General features: G+C 41.1%; 2 protein-coding genes across 16 annotated transcripts in view; both read left to right on the forward strand.

Annotated features, from left to right (window-relative positions):
- LOC106595512 (TRAF2 and NCK-interacting protein kinase) overlaps window positions 1-3,081 on the forward strand; it is a 55,780-nt gene extending 52,699 nt beyond the window's left edge. For all 14 annotated transcript variants that reach the window (XM_045697749.1, XM_045697750.1, XM_045697751.1 and 11 more), the window contains 4 exons: window positions 67-216; window positions 315-474; window positions 688-827; window positions 971-3,081. In XM_045697749.1, the coding sequence (XP_045553705.1) occupies window positions 67-216; window positions 315-474; window positions 688-827; window positions 971-1,054 (534 nt within the window). In that variant the 3' untranslated portion in view covers window positions 1,055-3,081. The remainder of the gene's footprint in view (window positions 1-66; window positions 217-314; window positions 475-687; window positions 828-970) is intronic.
- A 437-nt stretch (window positions 3,082-3,518) lies between these two features.
- The window catches only part of LOC106594064 (solute carrier family 2, facilitated glucose transporter member 2), a 17,400-nt gene continuing 3,418 nt past the window's right edge, over window positions 3,519-17,500 (forward strand). Inside the window, exons 1-7 of one of the 2 annotated variants that reach the window (XM_045697761.1) lie at window positions 3,519-3,776; window positions 7,059-7,154; window positions 7,232-7,431; window positions 7,584-7,708; window positions 8,895-9,010; window positions 12,546-12,708; window positions 14,404-14,510. In XM_045697761.1, the coding sequence (XP_045553717.1) occupies window positions 3,762-3,776; window positions 7,059-7,154; window positions 7,232-7,431; window positions 7,584-7,708; window positions 8,895-9,010; window positions 12,546-12,708; window positions 14,404-14,510 (822 nt within the window). In that variant the 5' untranslated portion in view covers window positions 3,519-3,761. The remainder of the gene's footprint in view (window positions 3,777-7,058; window positions 7,155-7,231; window positions 7,432-7,583; window positions 7,709-8,894; window positions 9,011-12,545; window positions 12,709-14,403; window positions 14,511-17,500) is intronic. The other variant, XM_045697762.1, reaches the window with a different exon arrangement.

The raw sequence follows: 17,500 nt of genomic DNA on the forward strand, positions 1-17,500 counted from the left end.
GGGTTTGTCACGTTGTTTGATACTGGTTACTCTGGGGTCAATAGTAACACTTCTCCCCCCCCCCAGTCGTTCACTGACCTGCAGCACCGCCCCCAGCTGGTTGACCTGACGGTGGAGGAGGGGCAGAGGTTAAAGGTCATCTACGGCTCCAGCCTGGGCTTCCATGTCATCGATGTCGACTCTGGCAACCCTTACGACATCTACGTCCCCTCACATGTAAGTCTGTGTGTGGTGTGATATGTAGTTATGCTTCCTGACTGGCAGGGAGATAGCCAGTAGATAACCATTATCTCTCTCTGTCTGTCTCCCTATAGATTCAGACCCAGGTGACTCCCCATGCCATCGTGATTCTTCCTAAGACAGACGGGATGGAGATGTTGTTGTGTTATGAAGATGAGGGAGTGTACGTCAATACCTACGGACGCATCACTAAAGACGTCGTGCTGCAGTGGGGAGAGATGCCTACTTCTGTTGGTGAGTGTGGTGGGTGTGTGTGTGTGTGTGTGTGTGTGTGAGCTCAGCTTTGTTTTAGGCCTGTGGGAACTTGTTTAGGTTTGTGTAAAGTTTAATCAGATTCAATCTCAACTCTGTTGTGTTCGTTCTGTCTCATGCTCTCTCCTTCTCTTTATTTCTCTCTCTCTCTCTCTCTGTTTCTTTCCTTCTCTCTTTCTATCCTTAATCCTCCAGCCTATATCCACTCTAGCCAGATCATGGGCTGGGGGGAGAAGGCCATAGAGATCAGGTCTGTGGAGACGGGACACCTGGACGGGGTCTTCATGCACAAGAGAGCCCAGAGACTCAAGTTCCTGTGTGAGAGGAACGACAAGGTAAACAACATGTGCGCACGCGCACACACACACACACACACACACACACACACACACACACACACACATGCATATTCTCTATTGCCTGCAACAATCATGTCTTCTAATGCTGTGTGTGTGTGTGTGTATGTGTGTGTGTCTAGGTGTTCTTTGCGTCGGTGAGGTCTGGAGGCAGCAGTCAGGTCTTCTTCATGACCCTCAACCGTAGCTCCATGATGAACTGGTGAAACTAACTCCTCCCACCATCTTCCCATTGGCCTGCTCAGCTGTCCATCACAGGCCAAAGCTAATTTCATAAGCCAATTAAAACAATGGACCAAGAGAATCAAATCGCACCCTGAATCAAACAAGTGGATTGAAAAATAGGAGAGTCCAACACTGAATCGAACTGAGAGAAACAAACACTGAATGAATCGAACGCTGAGAGAATCAAATATCAAATCAGTGTGAAAGAATTGAATTGTAAATGAATCAAGCTCTGAGAGAATCAAACTTAAAGACATTGAAACACTGAGAGACTACAACACTGTAACAGACTTAAAGGACTATAAAGAATGAAATAATAAGAAGATACATGACTATTAAGACGAGGAGTCTGAAGGTAGAGGAGTGTTTGGATCAACGGGGGCGCTGGTTTTCCGGTTTTCCAAGATCTCGACTACCATCTGTGGAGACGAACCGGTACTTCCGGATCCTAATCTTTCTTTCTCTCCTCCACTTCACCTTTCACTTCCCCTCTTTCTCCGCCACTCCACCCCTCTTCTCTAAAATATCGGCTATGTCCCTTTAAAACAAATTCACAGCCTCTGTCTCCCTCCTCTTCTCCATTCCTCCTTCCCTCTTCTCCTCCTACCCCTCTCTCCACTCTAAAGTCTTTCCTCTTCTCCTCCTACCCCTCTCTCCACTCTAAAGTCTTTCCTCTTCTCCTCCTACCCCTCTCTCCACTCTAAAGTCTTTCCTCTTCTCCTCCTACCCCTCTCTCCACTCTAAAGTCTTTCCTCTTCTCCTCCTACCCCTCTCTCCACTCTAAAGTCTTTCCTCTTCTCCTCCTACCCCTCTCTCCACTCTAAAGTCTTTCCTCTTCTCCTCCTACCCCTCTCTCCACTCTAAAGTCTCAATTCTCAAGGTGCTGCATCAGATAAACTGTAATGTTATAACAACAAAAAAGAATAACAACATTCTGCTGTTTACTAGAAATATGCTTTCATTCTGTCTTTTAAATAACACATTGTTCAAGTTTTGTTTCTTGTTTATTTAGGTAGTTTAAAATTACTTTTGAATTGCAATGTTAAGAGCTTGATAACTTGCACAGCACATTGCTAGTTTCTGTCGTTCAGTTCGTGTGTTTTATTTTCTGCTGAAATGCCAGAGAAAAACCTGATTCAACTGAGAATCATTTGAGAATTGTCTGAGAATGAACCACTCTGTGTCTGTCTGTCTTATATGTCTCTGCGTGTAAAGAATTATTGTGTAAAGCTGTCTCCCACCTGATTGGTCTGGTCTGATTGTGACTCCTTCCTGTTTGTACAGTGCCTAGCATGATGAAACCAACTGATTTATCTACCGTTGTTTTGTTCACTCTTTTCTGTTGGTTTACCATTTTATTTTAACACTTTGATAGCATCTTATGTCCTTAGATTAAACATGATCATTTCATCTAAAACACAACTTAATTTATATTTAAAAAAAAAATGTTTAAGAGCTTTTATGAAATACATTAGCATACCTGAAAACAAAGATGAGAACATCTGAAGCTGTTGTCCTTAATGCCATGCTGTAGAACTCCATTACCCATAATGCAACAGGTCTGTAAGGTGTGTGTGTGTGAGTGTGTCATGGATGTGTATTTAGTGACTACAAACACATTCATCCAAGAAACATTACATTCACCGAGACTCACTCCCTCAAATTACAAACAAATGTAGGGGTGACACTTTTGTCCGGAAATTAAACTTCCAGGCTGCTCATTTAAATGTCATGCTTAAATTACTGTTATGGAGGCAGGTTGCTTTTTAGAATGTTAGCAATAAAGAGCTGTGCTGATTGAACTAGTGTGTGTGTGTGTGTGTGTGTGTGAGAGAGGTGTGGGGTGTATCACTCTCTCAATCTGGTGAACAGACTGCTGATCACTACTGTTGGACTCTGTCTTTAAAAGAAAAACTCTAGACCTCTTGTTTCTGAACGACAAACTCATCACTAGTGTTTTGGTTTCTATGTTTTCTAAAACAGAAAAATAAATGATACTAGAACATTATTCTGTTTAGATTCTGTGTGTGTGTGTGTGTGTGTGTGTGTGTGTGTGTGTGTGTAGGGATTGCAGTGTAAGTTATCAGCTGAGGCCACTGACCCTCAGACGTTGTCCCTGTAGAAGGTATATCATTAACTCTACCTAATACTGTCCCTCCCGTGTGTGTGTGTGTGTGTGTGTGTGTGTGTGTGTGTGTGTGTGTGTGTGTGTGTGTGTGTGTGTGTGTGTGTGTGTGTGTCATTAAGCCAATGTGCTGAGCTCAGGATGACCAGGGTGTGTGTGAACAGTGGACACCAGCCCAGAGACTGTGTGTGTGTGTGTGTGTGTGTGTGTGTGTGTGTGTGTGTGTGTGTGTGTGTGTGTGTGTGTGTGTGTGTGTGTGTGTGTGTGTGTGTGTGTGTTCACTATCACAGAGTTTAACCACCATGAAAACAGGGTGACAAACACAGCCTAAGACAGTGTAGTAGGCACCATGTGTGATGTAAATGATGTTAATGACATGAATGATAAACGGCCAACAGTAAGGTGTACAGATAGAGAGGTGCTGTGTCTTTCTGTCCCCTGCATTGTGTATGTCGAAATGAGTGCATGGACACAGCGTGATCCCAGCGATTGATGATTACCCTGGAAGTGTGTGTGTGATCAGTTCGTGTTGTTGAAGCTGGTGCAAAGACTCTGAACCCATCATGGAGTCGGGAAAGGTAAGATCTCTCTCCGTACACTTTTACACACTCTAGCTCTCACACACACACACACGCTCTTTTTGAGGTATCTAATCCATTTACTAAACAAACGTTGAAAGACAAGCTGTTGGTTTTATAATATAATAAACGTTCCTACTGTTCAGTACTGACTGACCGATGCTCTGTAGCTACACACAAGGACAGGAGTGTGTGTGTGTGTGTGTGTGTGTGTGTGTGTGTGTGTGTGTGTGTGTGTGTGTGTGTGTGTGTGTGTGTGTGTGTGTGTGTGTGGCATGATTAAATCGAGGGAGAGTACCATTGATTTGACAGTTCATTTGTTGATGGCATGAGAGACCTGGTTATATCAGTGATTTATCTGTTTTTTAGTTCTGAGAGAAACACATCTGTAAACAGGAACAGCAGCAAGCAGTATGTGTTGTATTCCATCATTGACACACATGAATTACTTTGTTAGGGGCAGAGCAGCTTTAATATTACAGGCAGATTGTAGCTTCCATCATTGTAATTGTCTGCATCATTTCCAATCACCTATATATATATTTTTTGTAAATATAGATTATTTTAAATATATATATATTTTTAAATATATTTTCCTTTATTATTTTCCACTAACCCTACCGACCCTCCCCTAATTGGAGTAAACTAATGAACAACAACACTTAGGCTTCTACTTCTACTTCCATACTACATACATTTCACAAACAGTATATTTCACATTAGTTACCTTTTGTTTTTAGTCCCATCCTTCAGCTACAGTACCCTCAACCCCTCCCAACCCCTCCCATCTATCTCTGAAGATCACCAGTTCTAGCTGCCATAGATTTTCCACTGTGTGATGTTTCACAAAAGCTCTGAACCTTTCTATTCTTGTAGTTTCTACAGACTGTAAATGAAAGATAAACACCTTTGCTAAGAGTATTATTATATTATTTATCGATTGACTATGACTTATCAAATCACCCAGCAGTGCTGTTTGCAGAGTTAGCTCCAAGTAAATGTTGCAATTGTTTAGCCATTCCTGAACCTGCGACCAAAAACAAGCTACATATGGGCAGTACAAGAACAAGTGAGCTACCGATTCTGTCTCTTCGCAGCAAAATCTGCAGAGCTCGGATGGTTGTATCCCAATATATATATATAACATTCTACTGGTTGCAAGTGTATGGCTCTCAATCAGCAACAGGTGTAGATCATTGTTGCTGATTGAGAGTCATACATAGGCAGCCTGTTTTTCCTTTGGGGTTTGTGGGTGAATGTTTTCTGTTTAGAGTTTGTTCCTGACAGAACTGTTGCTGGTCGTTCTTTTGGTTTCTTTTTTGTATAGTGTTCATTCGGTCATTAAAACCTTTCAAGATGAACACATCCTCCGCTGCACCTTGGTCTCATTTCAACGACGGCCGTTACAGTACAGCTGAAGTCGGAAGTTTACAGACACCTTAGCAAAATACATTTAAACTCAGTTTTTCACAACTCCTGACATTTAATCCTAGTAAAAATGCCCTGTCTTAGGTCAGTTAGGATCACCACTTTATTTTAAGAATGTAAAATGTCAGAATGATAGTAGAGAGAGAATGATTTATTTCAGCTTTTATTTCTTTCATCACATTCCCAGTGGGTCAGAAGTTTACATACACTCAATTAGTATTTGGTAGCATTGCCTTTAAATTGTTTAACTCGGTTCAAACGTTTCTGGTAGCCTTCCACAAGCTTCCCACAATAAGTTGGGTGAATTTTGGCCCATTCCTCCTGACAGAGCCATTTTGCCACAACTTTGGAAGTATGCTTGGGGTCATTGTCCATTTGGAAGACCCATTTGCGACCAAGCGTTAACTTCCTGACTGATGTCTTGAGATGTTGCTTCAATATATCCACATTATTTTAATTCCTCATGATGCCATCTATTTTGTGAAGTGCACCAGTCCCTCCTGCAGCAAAGCACTCCCACAACATGATGCTGCCACCCCCGTGCTTCACGGTTGGGATGGTGTTCTTTCCTCCAAACATTACGATGGTCATTATGACCAAACAGTTCTATTTTTGTTTTATCAGATCAGAGGACATTTCTCCAAAAAGTACAATCTTTGTCCCCATGTGCAGTTGCAAACCGTAGTCTGGCTTTTTTATGGCGGTTTTGGAGCAGTGGCTTCTTGCTTGCTGAGCGGCCTTTCAGATTATGTCGATATAGGACTCGTTTTACTGTGGATATAGATACTTTGTACCTGTTTCTTCCAGCATCTTCACAAGGTCCTTTGCTGTTGTTCTGGGATTGATTTGCACTTTTCGCACCAAAGTACGTTCATCTCTAGGAGACAGAACGCGTCTCCTCCCTGAGCGGTATGCCAGCTGCGTGGTCCCATGGTGTTTATACTTGCGTACTATTGTTTGTACAGATGAACGTGGTACCTTCAGGCGTTTGAAAATTGCTCCCAAGGATGAACCAGACTTGTGGAGGTCTACAATGTTTTTTAGGTCTTGGCTGATTTCTTTTGATTTTCCCATGATGTCAAGCAAGAGGCACTGAGTTTGAAGGTAGGCCTTGAAATACATCCATGGGTACACCTCCAATTGACTCAAATTATGTCAATTAGCCTATCAGAAGCTTCTAAAGCCATGACATCATTTTCTGGAATTTTCCAAGCTGTTTAAAGGCACAGTCAACTTAGTGTATGTAAACTTCTGACCCACTGGAATTTTGATACAGTGAATTATAAGTGAAATAATCTGTCTTTAAACAATTGTTGGAAAAATGTCTTGTGTCATGCACAAAGTAGATGTCCTAACCAACTTCCAAAACTATAGTTTTTCAACCACTACACAAATTTCTTGTTAACAAACTAGTTTTAATGACTCCCACCTAAGTGTATGTAAACTTCCGACTTCAACTGTATTTTTGTATTTATGACAGGTTTCTTTTGTTGCCAATTTTGGTCTTTAATGCAGGGCCAACAAACAAGTTCCTACCTTCTCTCTACCTTTCTACTTGCCTCCTCCATTTTTGCAGTAATGCTGCAATCAATCGGTTGTAATTTTGGACAGAGCAGAAATGTCCATATATTTTTATTAAAAGCATGTCACACACCTAATCCAACTAGTCAAATAAATATCAAGCCCTTGATTAGTTGAATCAGGAAACAGTAACACTGAGTAATGTGAAGATGTTTTGTTGCTCTGTTATAACAGTATTTTACAGCAAGTGGGACTGCATGGTGCATTGAACTGGTTCCCTGCCCACTAGGTCTGCGCATTACAGGCATCTTTTAATATCTGTGTGTCCTACAGCAGCTGACAGGCACTCTCGCCCTAGCAGTGTTTTCAGCAGTCTTGGGTTCTCTACAGTATGGATACAGCCTGGGAGTCATCAATGCACCACAGAAGGTACACACACACACACTGTTTATTTTAGTAATGAGTAAACAGCAAGTACTATTATAAACCTTTACTGTGTTTCCTAGGTGATCGAGCAGCATTATGGGCGGTCCCTGGGGGTGCTCCCTGAGGAGCCTCTCCTCCTATCAGAGAACGGTACAGGGACAGAGAAGCAGGAAGTGCATCCCTCTGTGGTCATGTATTGGTCTCTGTCTGTGTCGATCTTCTCCATCGGGGGCGTGGTGTCATCCTTCCTGGTGGGCTTCATTGGAGACCTGAGAGGAAGGTGTGTGTGATCATCCGAACCTCCCTCTTCCTCTATCTGTCTCAAGACGAAACTGAACACGCTTATGTGACTGACAGGGTTTGAACTTGGGTCGTCTGTATGCCACAAGACTGTGTTAGCCTACTGAGCTAATGCCTATGCTGTCTGTGCAGGGTGAAGGGCATGTTGATGGTGAATGTGTTAGCAGTAGTAGCAGGACTACTGATGGTGATGGCTAAGATGTGGAAACCTCACGTCATGGTCATCGCTGGACGATGTGTCATGGGATTCTACTGTGGTGAGTTATCAATACATGAAGTCACACACTAGACTACATCAGCAAGGAAGTATTTGGCCCAGCTCTGTCCACTACATTCTTATCACTACAAGTGTGAACAAGGCTGGTCCTGACGCTCTCTTCTCCCCCCCCCTCTCTCTCTCTCACTCTCAATTAAATTTAAATTCAAGGGCTTTATTGGCATGGGAAACTTATATTAACATTGCCAAATCAAGTGAAGTAGATAATAAACAATAGTGAAATAAACAATAAAAATGAACAGTAAACATTACACTCACAAAAGTTACAAAATAATAAAGACGTTTCAAATGTCATATTACGTGCAAATAGTTAAAGTACAAAAAGGAAAATAAATAAACATAAATATGGGTTGTATTTACAATGGTGTTTGTTTTTCACTGGTTGCCCTTTTCTTGTGGCAACAGGTCATAAATCTTGCTGCTGTGATGGCACACATTTGGCAGGAGGTTAGGAAGTGCAGCTGTTTTCACCTCATTTTGTGGGGCAGTGTGCACATAGCCTGTCTTCTCTTGAGAGCCAGGTTTGCCTAAGGCGACATTTCTCAAAAGCAAGGCTATGTTCACTGAGTCTATACATAGTCAAAGCTTACCTTAATTTTGGGTCAGTCACAGTGGTCAGGTATTCTGCCACTGTGTACTCTCTGTTTAGGGCCAAATAGCATTTTAGCTTGCTCTGTTTTTTTGTTAATTCTTTCCAATGTGTCAAGTAATTATCATTTGGTTTTCTCATGATTTGGTTGGGTCTAATTGTGTTGCTGTCCTGGTGCTCTGTGGGGTCTGTTTGTGTTTGTGAACAGATCCCCAGGACCAGCTTGCTTAGGGGACTCTTCTCCAGGTTCATCTCTCTGTAGGTGATGGTTTTGTTATGGAAGGTTTGGGAATCGCTTCCTTTTAGGTGGTTGTAGAATTTAATGACTATTTTCAGGATTTTGATAACCGGCCTAATTCTGCTCTGCATGCAATTTGTTGGGTTTTACGTTTATGTCTCTCTCTCCCCTTCTCTCTCTCTCTCTCTCTCTCTCTCTCTCTCTCTCTCTCTCTCTCTCTCTCTCTCTCTCTTTTCTCTCTCTCTTACTCTCCTTCTCTCTCACCTTCTCTCTCTCTCTCTCTCTCTCTCTCTCACCTCTCTCTCTCTCTCTCTCTCTCTCTCTCTCTCTCTCTCTCAGGTCTGTCCTCAGGTTTAGTTCCTATGTATATAGGGGAGATAGCTCCCATGGCCTACAGAGGAGCTCTGGGAACCTTACATCAACTGGCTATTGTTACTGGTATACTACTAAGTCAGGTAAGACCACACACTGTCTGTCCTCTAACCTCTATCCCCCTGTCACTGTCTGTCCTCTAATCTCTATCCCCCTGTCACTGTCTGTCCTCTAACCTCTATCCCCCTGTCACTGTCTGTCCTCTAACCTCTATCCCCCTGTCACTATCTGTCCTCTAATCTCTATCCCCCTGTCACTGTCTGTCCTCTAATCTCTATCCCCCTGTCACTGTCTGTCCTTTAACCTCTATCCCCCTGTCACTGTCTGTCCTCTAATCTCTATCCCCCTGTCACTGTCTGTCCTCTAATCTCTATTCCCCTGTCACTGTCTGTCCTTTAACCTCTATCCCCCTGTCAATGTCTGTCCTCTAACCTCTATTCCCCTGTCACTGTCTGTCCTCTAATCTCTATCACCCTGTCACTGTCTGTCCTTTAACCTCTATTCCCCTGTCACTGTCTGTCCTCTTAGGGCTAGGGGGCAGTATTTACACCGCCGGATAAAAAACTTACCCGATTTAATTTGGTTACTACTCCTACCCAGTAACTAGAATATGCATATACTTATTAGATATGGATAGAAAACACCCTAAAGTTTCTAAAACTGTTTGAATGGTGTCTGTGAGTAGAACAGAACTCATATGGCAGGCAAAAACCTGAGAGATTCCTTTACAGGAAGTGGCCTGTCTGACCATTTATTGGCTTTCTTTGACATCTCTTTCCAAAACAAAGGATCTCTGCGGTAACGTGACACTTCCCACGGCTCCCATAGGCTCTCAGAGCCCGGGAAAAAGCTGAATGTCGTCATTCCAGCCCCAGGCTGAAACACATTATCGCCTTTGTCAAGTGGCCGATCAGGGGACAGTGGGCTTAGGCGTGTGCACTGGTCGCCCCCGTCTTTCTTTTTTTCCCTCTATTTACCGAAACGCAGATTCCCGGTCGGAATATTATCGCTTTTTTACGAGATAAATTGCATAAAAATTTATTTTAAACAGCGGTTGACATGCTTCGAAGTACGGTAATGGAATATTTAGAATTGTTTTGTACGAAATGCGCCATGCTCGTAACCCTGATTTACCATTTCGGATAGTGTCTAGAACGCACGAACAAAACGCCGCTGTTTGGATATAACGATGGATTATTTGGGACCAAACCAACATTTGTTATTGAAGTAGAAGTCCTGGGAGTGCATTCTGACGAAGAACAGCAAAGGTAATAACATTTTTGTTATAGTAAATCTGATTTTGGTGAAGGCTAAACTTGCTGGGTGTCTAAATAGCTAGCCCGTGATGGCTGGGCTATGTACTTAGAATATTGCAAAATGTGCTTTCACCAAAAAGCTATTTTAAAATCGGACATATCGAGTGCATAGAGGAGTTCTGTATCTATAATTCTTAAAATAATTGTTATGCTTCTTGTGAACGTTTATCGTGAGTAATTTAGTAAATTGTTAGTAAATTCCCCGGAAGTTTGCGGGGGGTATGCTAGTTCTGAACGTCACATGCTAATGTAAAAAGCTGGTTTTTGATATAAATATGAACTTGATTGAACAAAACATGCATGTATTGTATAACATAATGTCCTAGGGTTGTCATCTGATGAAGATCATCAAAGGTTAGTGCTGCATTTAGCTGTGGTTTGGGTTTATGTGACATTATATGCTAGCTTGAAAAATGGGTGTCTGATTATTTCTGGCTGGGTACTCTGCTGACATAATCGAATGTTTTGCTTTCGTTGTAAAGCCTTTTTGAAATCGGACAGTGTGGTTAGATAAAGGAGAGTCTTGTCTTTAAAATGGTGTAAAATAGTTATATGTTTGAGAAATTGAAGTAATAGCATTTTTAAGGTATTTGAATATCGCGCCACGGGATTAGACTGGCTGTTGCGTAGGTGGGACGATTTGGTGCCACCTACCCTAGAGAGGCTAATCTCTATTCCTCTGTCACTGTCTGTCCTCTAATCTCTATTCCCCTGTCACTGTCTGTCCTTTAACCTCTATCCCCCTTTCACTGTCTGTACTCTAATCTCTATCCCCCTGTCACTGTCTGTCCTCTAATCTCTATCCCCCTGTCACTGTCTGTCCTTTAACCTCTATCCCCCTGTCACTGTCTGTCCTCTAATCTCTATCCCCCTGTCACTGTCTGTCCTCTAATCTCTATCTCTCTGTCACTGTCTGTCCTCTATCTCTATTCCCCTGTCACTGTGTGTCCTCTAATCTCTATCTCTCTGTCACTGTCTGTCTTCTAATCTCTATCCCCCTGTCACTGTCTGTCCTCTAATCTCTATTCCCCTGTCACTGTCTGTCCTCTAATCTCTATCACCCTGTCACTGTCTGTCCTTTAACCTCTATCCCCCTTTCACTGTCTGTACTCTAATCTCTATTCCCCTGTCACTGTCTGTCCTTTAACCTCTATCCCCCTGTCACTGTCTGTCCTCTAATCTCTATCCCCCTGTCACTGTCTGTCCTCTAATCTCTATTCCCCTGTCACTGTCTGTCCTTTAACCTCTATTCCCCTGTCACTGTCTGTCCTCTAATCTCTGTCCCCCTGTCACTGTCTGTGTTTGTCCCTAATCTCTATTCCCCTGTCACTGTCTGTACTCTAATCTCTATTCCCCTGTCACTGTCTGTCCTTTAATCTCTATCCCCCTGTCACTGTCTGTCCTCTAATCTCTATCTCTCTGTCACTGTCTGTCTTCTAATCTCTATCCCCCTGTCACTGTCTGTCCTCTAATCTCTATTCCCCTGTCACTGTCTGTCCTCTAATCTCTATCACCCTGTCACTGTCTGTCCTTTAACCTCTATCCCCCTTTCACTGTCTGTACTCTAATCTCTATTCCCCTGTCACTGTCTGTCCTCTAATCTCTATCTCTCTGTCACTGTCTGTCCTCTAATCTCTATCTCTCTGTCACTGTCTGTCCTTTAACCTCTATCCCCCTGTCACTGTCTGTCCTCTAATCTCTATCCCCCTGTCACTGTCTGTCCTCTAATCTCTATCCCCCTGTCACTGTCTGTCCTTTAACCTCTATCCCCCTGTCACTGTCTGTCCTCTAATCTCTATCTCTCTGTCACTGTCTGTCCTCTAATCTCTATTCCCCGTCACTGTCTGTCCTCTAATCTCTGTCCCCCTGTCACTGTCTGTGTTTGTCCCTAATCTCTGTTCTCCTGTCTCCCTCTGTGTCCGTCCCTAATCTCTGTCCACCTGTCTCTCTTTGTGTCCGTCCCTAATCTCTGTCCCCCTGTCTCTCTCTGTGTTCGTCCCTAACTTCTGTCCTCCTGTCTCTCTCTGTCTGTCTTTAATTTCTGTCCACCTGTCTCTCTCTGTGTTTGTGCCTAATCTCTGTCCCCCTGTCTCTCTCTGTGTTTGTCCCTAATCTCTGTCCCCCTGTCTCTCTCTGTGTCTGTCCCTCATCTCTGTCCCCCTGTCTCTCTCTCTGTGTCTGTCCCTCATCTCTGTCCCCCTGTCTCTCTCTGTGTGTCTGTCCCTCATCTCTGTCCCCCTGTCTCTCTCTGTGTCTGTCCCTCATCTCTGTCGCCCTGTCTCTCTCTGTGTCTGTCCCCCAGGTGCTAGGTCTAGAGTTCCTCCTGGGTAATGACTACTACTGGCCGCTGCTGCTGGGTCTGTCTGGAGCTCCTGCTGTGTTACAGTCTCTACTGCTGCCACTGTGTCCTGAGAGTCCCAGATACCTCTACATCAAGAGAGGCATGGTGGAGGAGGCCAAGAAGAGTACATACTGTAGAAATCTCAGATCTCTCTAAGAAAATACAGTACCAGTCAAAAGTTTGGACACACCTACTCATTCAAAGGTTTTTCTTTAATTGTACTATTTTCTACATTGTATAACAGTAGTGAAGACATCAAAACTATGGAATAACACATATGGAATCATGTAGTAACCAAAAAAGGGTTAAACAAATAAAATATATTTGAGATTTGAGATTCTTCAAAGTAGCCACCCTTTGCCTTCATGACACTTTTCCACACTCTCGGCATTCTCTCAACCAGCTTCATGAGGTAGTCAACTGGAATGCATTTCAATTAACAAGTGTGCCTTGTTAAAAGTTAATTTGTGGAATTTCTTTCCTTATTAGTGCATTTGAGCCAATCAGTTGTGTTGTGGCAAGGTAGGGGTGGTATACAGAAGATAGCCCTATTTGGTCAAATATATAGTCCATATCATGGCAAGAACAGCTCAAATAAGCAAAGAGAAATGAAAGTCCATCATTACTTTAAGACATGAAGGTCAGTCAATACAGACAATTTCAAGAACTTTGAAAGTTTCTTCAAGTGCAGTAGCAAAAACCATCAAATGCTATGATGAAACTGGCTTTCATGAGGACAGGACAGGAAAGGAAGACCCAAGGTTACCTCTGCTGCAGATGATAAGTTCATTTGTTACCTGCCTCAGAAATTGCATCCCAAATAAATGCCTTACTGAGTTCAAGTAACAGACACATCTCAACATCAACTGTTCAGAGGAGACTGCGTGAATCAGGCCTTCATGGTCTAATTGTTGCAAAGGAACCACTACTAAAGGACACGAATAAGAAGAAGAGACTTGCTTGGGACAAGAAACACGAGCAATGGACATTAGACCGGTGGAAATCTGTCCTTTGCTCTGATGAGTCCAAATCTGAGATTTTTGGTTCCAACCACCGTATCTTTGTGAGACGCAGAGTAGATGAACAGATGATCTCCGCATGTGTAGTTCCCACCGTGAAGCATGGAGGAGGAGGTGTGGGGGTGCTTTGCTGGTGACGCTGTCTGTGATTTATTTAGAATTCAATGCACACTTAACCAGCATGGCTACCGCAGCATTCTGCAGCGATACGCCATCCCATCTGGTTTGCGCTTAGTGGGACTATCATTTGTTTTTCAACAGGACAATGACTCAACACACCTCCAGGCTGTGTAAGGGCTATTTGACCAAGAAGAAGAGTGATGGAGTGCTGCATCAGATGACCTGGCCTCCACAATCACCCAACCTCAATCCAATTGAGATGGTTTGGGATGAGTTGGACCGCAGAGTGAAGAAAAAGCATCTAACAAGTGCTCAGACTGTTGGAAAAGCATTCCAGGTGAAGCTAGTTGAGAGAATACCAAGAGTGTGCAAAGCTGTCATCAAGGCAAAGGGTGGCGACTTTGAAGAATCTAAAATCTAAAATATATTTAGATTTGTTTAAAACTTTTGTGGCTACTACATGTTATTTCATAGTTTGATGTCTTTGCTATTATCCTACAATGTAGAAAATAGTATAAATAAATAAAAACCCTTGAATGAGTCGGTGTGTCCAAAATACACACTTGCTGTGTGTGTGTGTGTGTGTGTGTGTGTGTGTGTGTGTGTGTGTGTGTGTGTGTGTGTGTGTGTGTGTGTGTGTGTGTGTGTGTGTGTGTGTGTGTGTGTGTGTGCGTTTGTAGGTCTGCGTCATCTGAAGGGAGAGTATGACCCATCAGCTGACCTGGAGGAGATGAGGAGGGAGAAGGAGGAGGTTGAGAAGGAGGCGCAAGTCTCTATCGCCGTCCTGGTGCGTTCATTATCTAGTCTACTGAACATCTGGTCTATAGCTGTCTAATCCATGTCGGTCTGGTCCAGTATTAATAATGTGATATGTGTCTGTAGTCCTGTAGTCCTGTATTAATAATATGATATGTGTCTGTAGTCCTGTATTAATACTATGATATGTGTCTGTAGTCCTGTAGTCCTGTATTAATAATATGATATGTGTCTGTAATCCTGTATTAATAATATGATATGTGTCTGTAGTCCTGTATTAATAATATGCTATGTGTCTGTAGTCCCGTATTAATAATATGATGTGTGTCTGTAGTCTTGTAGTCCTGTATTCATAATATGATGTGTGTCTGTAGTCTTGTAGTCCTGTATTAATAACATGATATGTGTCTGTAGTCCTGTAGTCCTGTATTAATAATATGATATGTGTCTGTAATCCTGTAATTAATAATATGATATGTGTCTGTAGTCCTGTATTAATAATATGCTATGTGTCTGTAGTCCCGTATTAATAATATGATATGTGTCTGTAGTCCTGTATTAATAATATGCTATGTGTCTGTAGTCCTGTATTAATAATATGATATGTGTCTGTAGTCCTGTAGTCCTGTATTAATAATATGATGTGTGTCTGTAGTCCTGTAGTCCTGTATTAATAATATGATATGTGTCTGTAGTCCTGTAGTCCTGTATTCGTAATATGATGTGTGTCTGTAGTCTTGTAGTCCTGTATTAATAATATGATATGTGTCTGTAGTCCTGTAGTCCTGTATTAATAATATGATATGTGTCTGTAGTCCTGTATTAATAATATGATATGTGTCTGTAGTCCTGTAGTACTGTATTAATAATGTGATTTGTGTCTGTAGTCCTGTATTAATACTATGATATGTGTCTGTAATCCTGTATTAATAATGTGATGTGTGTTTGTAGTCCTGTATTAATAATGTGATTTGTGTCTGTAGTCCTGTATTAATAATATGATATGTGTCTGTAGTCCTGTAGCCCTGTATTAATAATATGACATGTGTCTGTAGTCCTGTATTAAAAATATATGTGTCTGTAGTCCTGTATTAATAATGTGATATGTGTCTGTGGTCCTGTATTAATAATATGATATGTGTCTGTAGTCCTATCGTCCTGTATTAATAATATGATATGTTATTGTAGTCCTGTAGTCCTGCAATAATAATTTGATATGTGTCTGTAGTCCTGTAGTCCTGTATTAATAATATGATATGTGTCTGTAGTCCGGTATTAATAACATGATATGTGTCTGTAGTCCCGTAGTCCTGTATTAATAATTTGATATGTGTCTGTAGTCCTGTAGTCCTGTATTAATAATATGATATGTGTCTGTAGTCCTGTATTAATAATATGATATGTGTCTGTAGTCCTGTATTAATAATTTGATATGTGTCTGTAGTCCTGTAGTCCTGTATTAATAATATGACATGTGTCTGTAATCCTGTAGTCCTGTATTAATAACATGATATGTGTCTGTAGTCCTGTAGTCCTGTATTAATAATATGATATGTGTCTGTGGTCCTGTAGTCCTGTATTAATAATATGATATGTGTCTGTAGTCCTGTATTAATAATGTGATGTGTATCTGTAGTCCTGTGTTAATAATATGATATGTGTCTGTAGTCCTGTATTAATAATGTCATATGTGTCTGTAGTCCTGTATTAATAATATGATATGTGTCTGTGGTCCTGTAGTCCTGTATTAATAATATGATATGTGTCTGTAGTCCTGTATTAATAATGTCATATGTGTCTGTAGTCCTGTATTAATAATATGATATGTGTCTGTAGTCCTGTAGTCCTGTATTAATAATATGATATGTGTCTGTGGTCCTGTAGTCCTGTATTAATAATATGATATGTGTATGTGGTCCTGTAGTCCTGTATTAATACTATGATATGTGTCTGTAGTCCTGTATTAATAATGTGATGTGTATCTGTAGTCCTGTATTAATAATATGATATGTGTCTGTAGTCCTGTAGTCCTGTATTAATAATATGATATGTGTCTGTGGTCCTGTAGTCCTGTATTAATAATATGATATGTGTCTGTAGTCCTGTAGTCCTGTATTAATAATATGATATGTGTCTGTGGTCCTGTAGTCCTGTATTAATAATATGATATGTGTATGTGGTCCTGTAGTCCTGTATTAATACTATGATATGTGTCTGTAGTCCTGTATTAATAATGTGATGTGTATCTGTAGTCCTGTATTAATAACATGATATGTGTCTGTAGTCCTGTATTAATAATGTCATATGTGTCTGTAGTCCTGTATTAATAATATGATATATGTCTGTTGTTCTGTATTAATAATGTGATATGTGTCTGTGGTCCAGTATTAATAATGTGATATGTGTCTGTAGTCCTGTAGTCCTGTATTAATAATATGATATGTGTCTGTAATCCTGTAGTCCTGTATTAATAATATGATATGTGTCTGTAGTCCTGTATTAATAATATGATATGTGTCTGTAGTCCTGTAGTCCTGTATTAATAATATGATATGTGTCTGTAGTCCTGTATTAATAATATGATATGTGTCTGTAGTCCTGTAGTCCTGTATTAATAATATGATATGTGTCTGTGGTCCTGTAGTCCTGTATTAATAATATGATATGTGTATGTGGTCCTGTAGTCCTGTATTAATACTATGATATGTGTCTGTAGTCCTGTATTAATAATGTGATGTGTATCTGTAGTCCTGTATTAATAATATGATATGTGTCTGTAGTCCTGTATTAATAATGTCATATGTGTCTGTAGTCCTGTATTAATAATATGATATATGTCTGTGGTTCTGTATTAATAATGTGATATGTGTCTGCGGTCCAGTATTAATAATGTGATATGTGTCTGTAGTCCTGTAGTCCTGTATTAATAATGTGATATGTGTCTGTGGTCCTGTATTAATAATATGATGTGTGTCTGTAGTCCTATATTAATAATGTGATATGTTTGTAGTCCTGTATTAA

This window comes from Salmo salar, chromosome ssa16 (assembly GCF_905237065.1).
Source record: "Salmo salar chromosome ssa16, Ssal_v3.1, whole genome shotgun sequence".
Taxonomy (NCBI): Eukaryota; Metazoa; Chordata; class Actinopteri; order Salmoniformes; family Salmonidae; genus Salmo; species Salmo salar.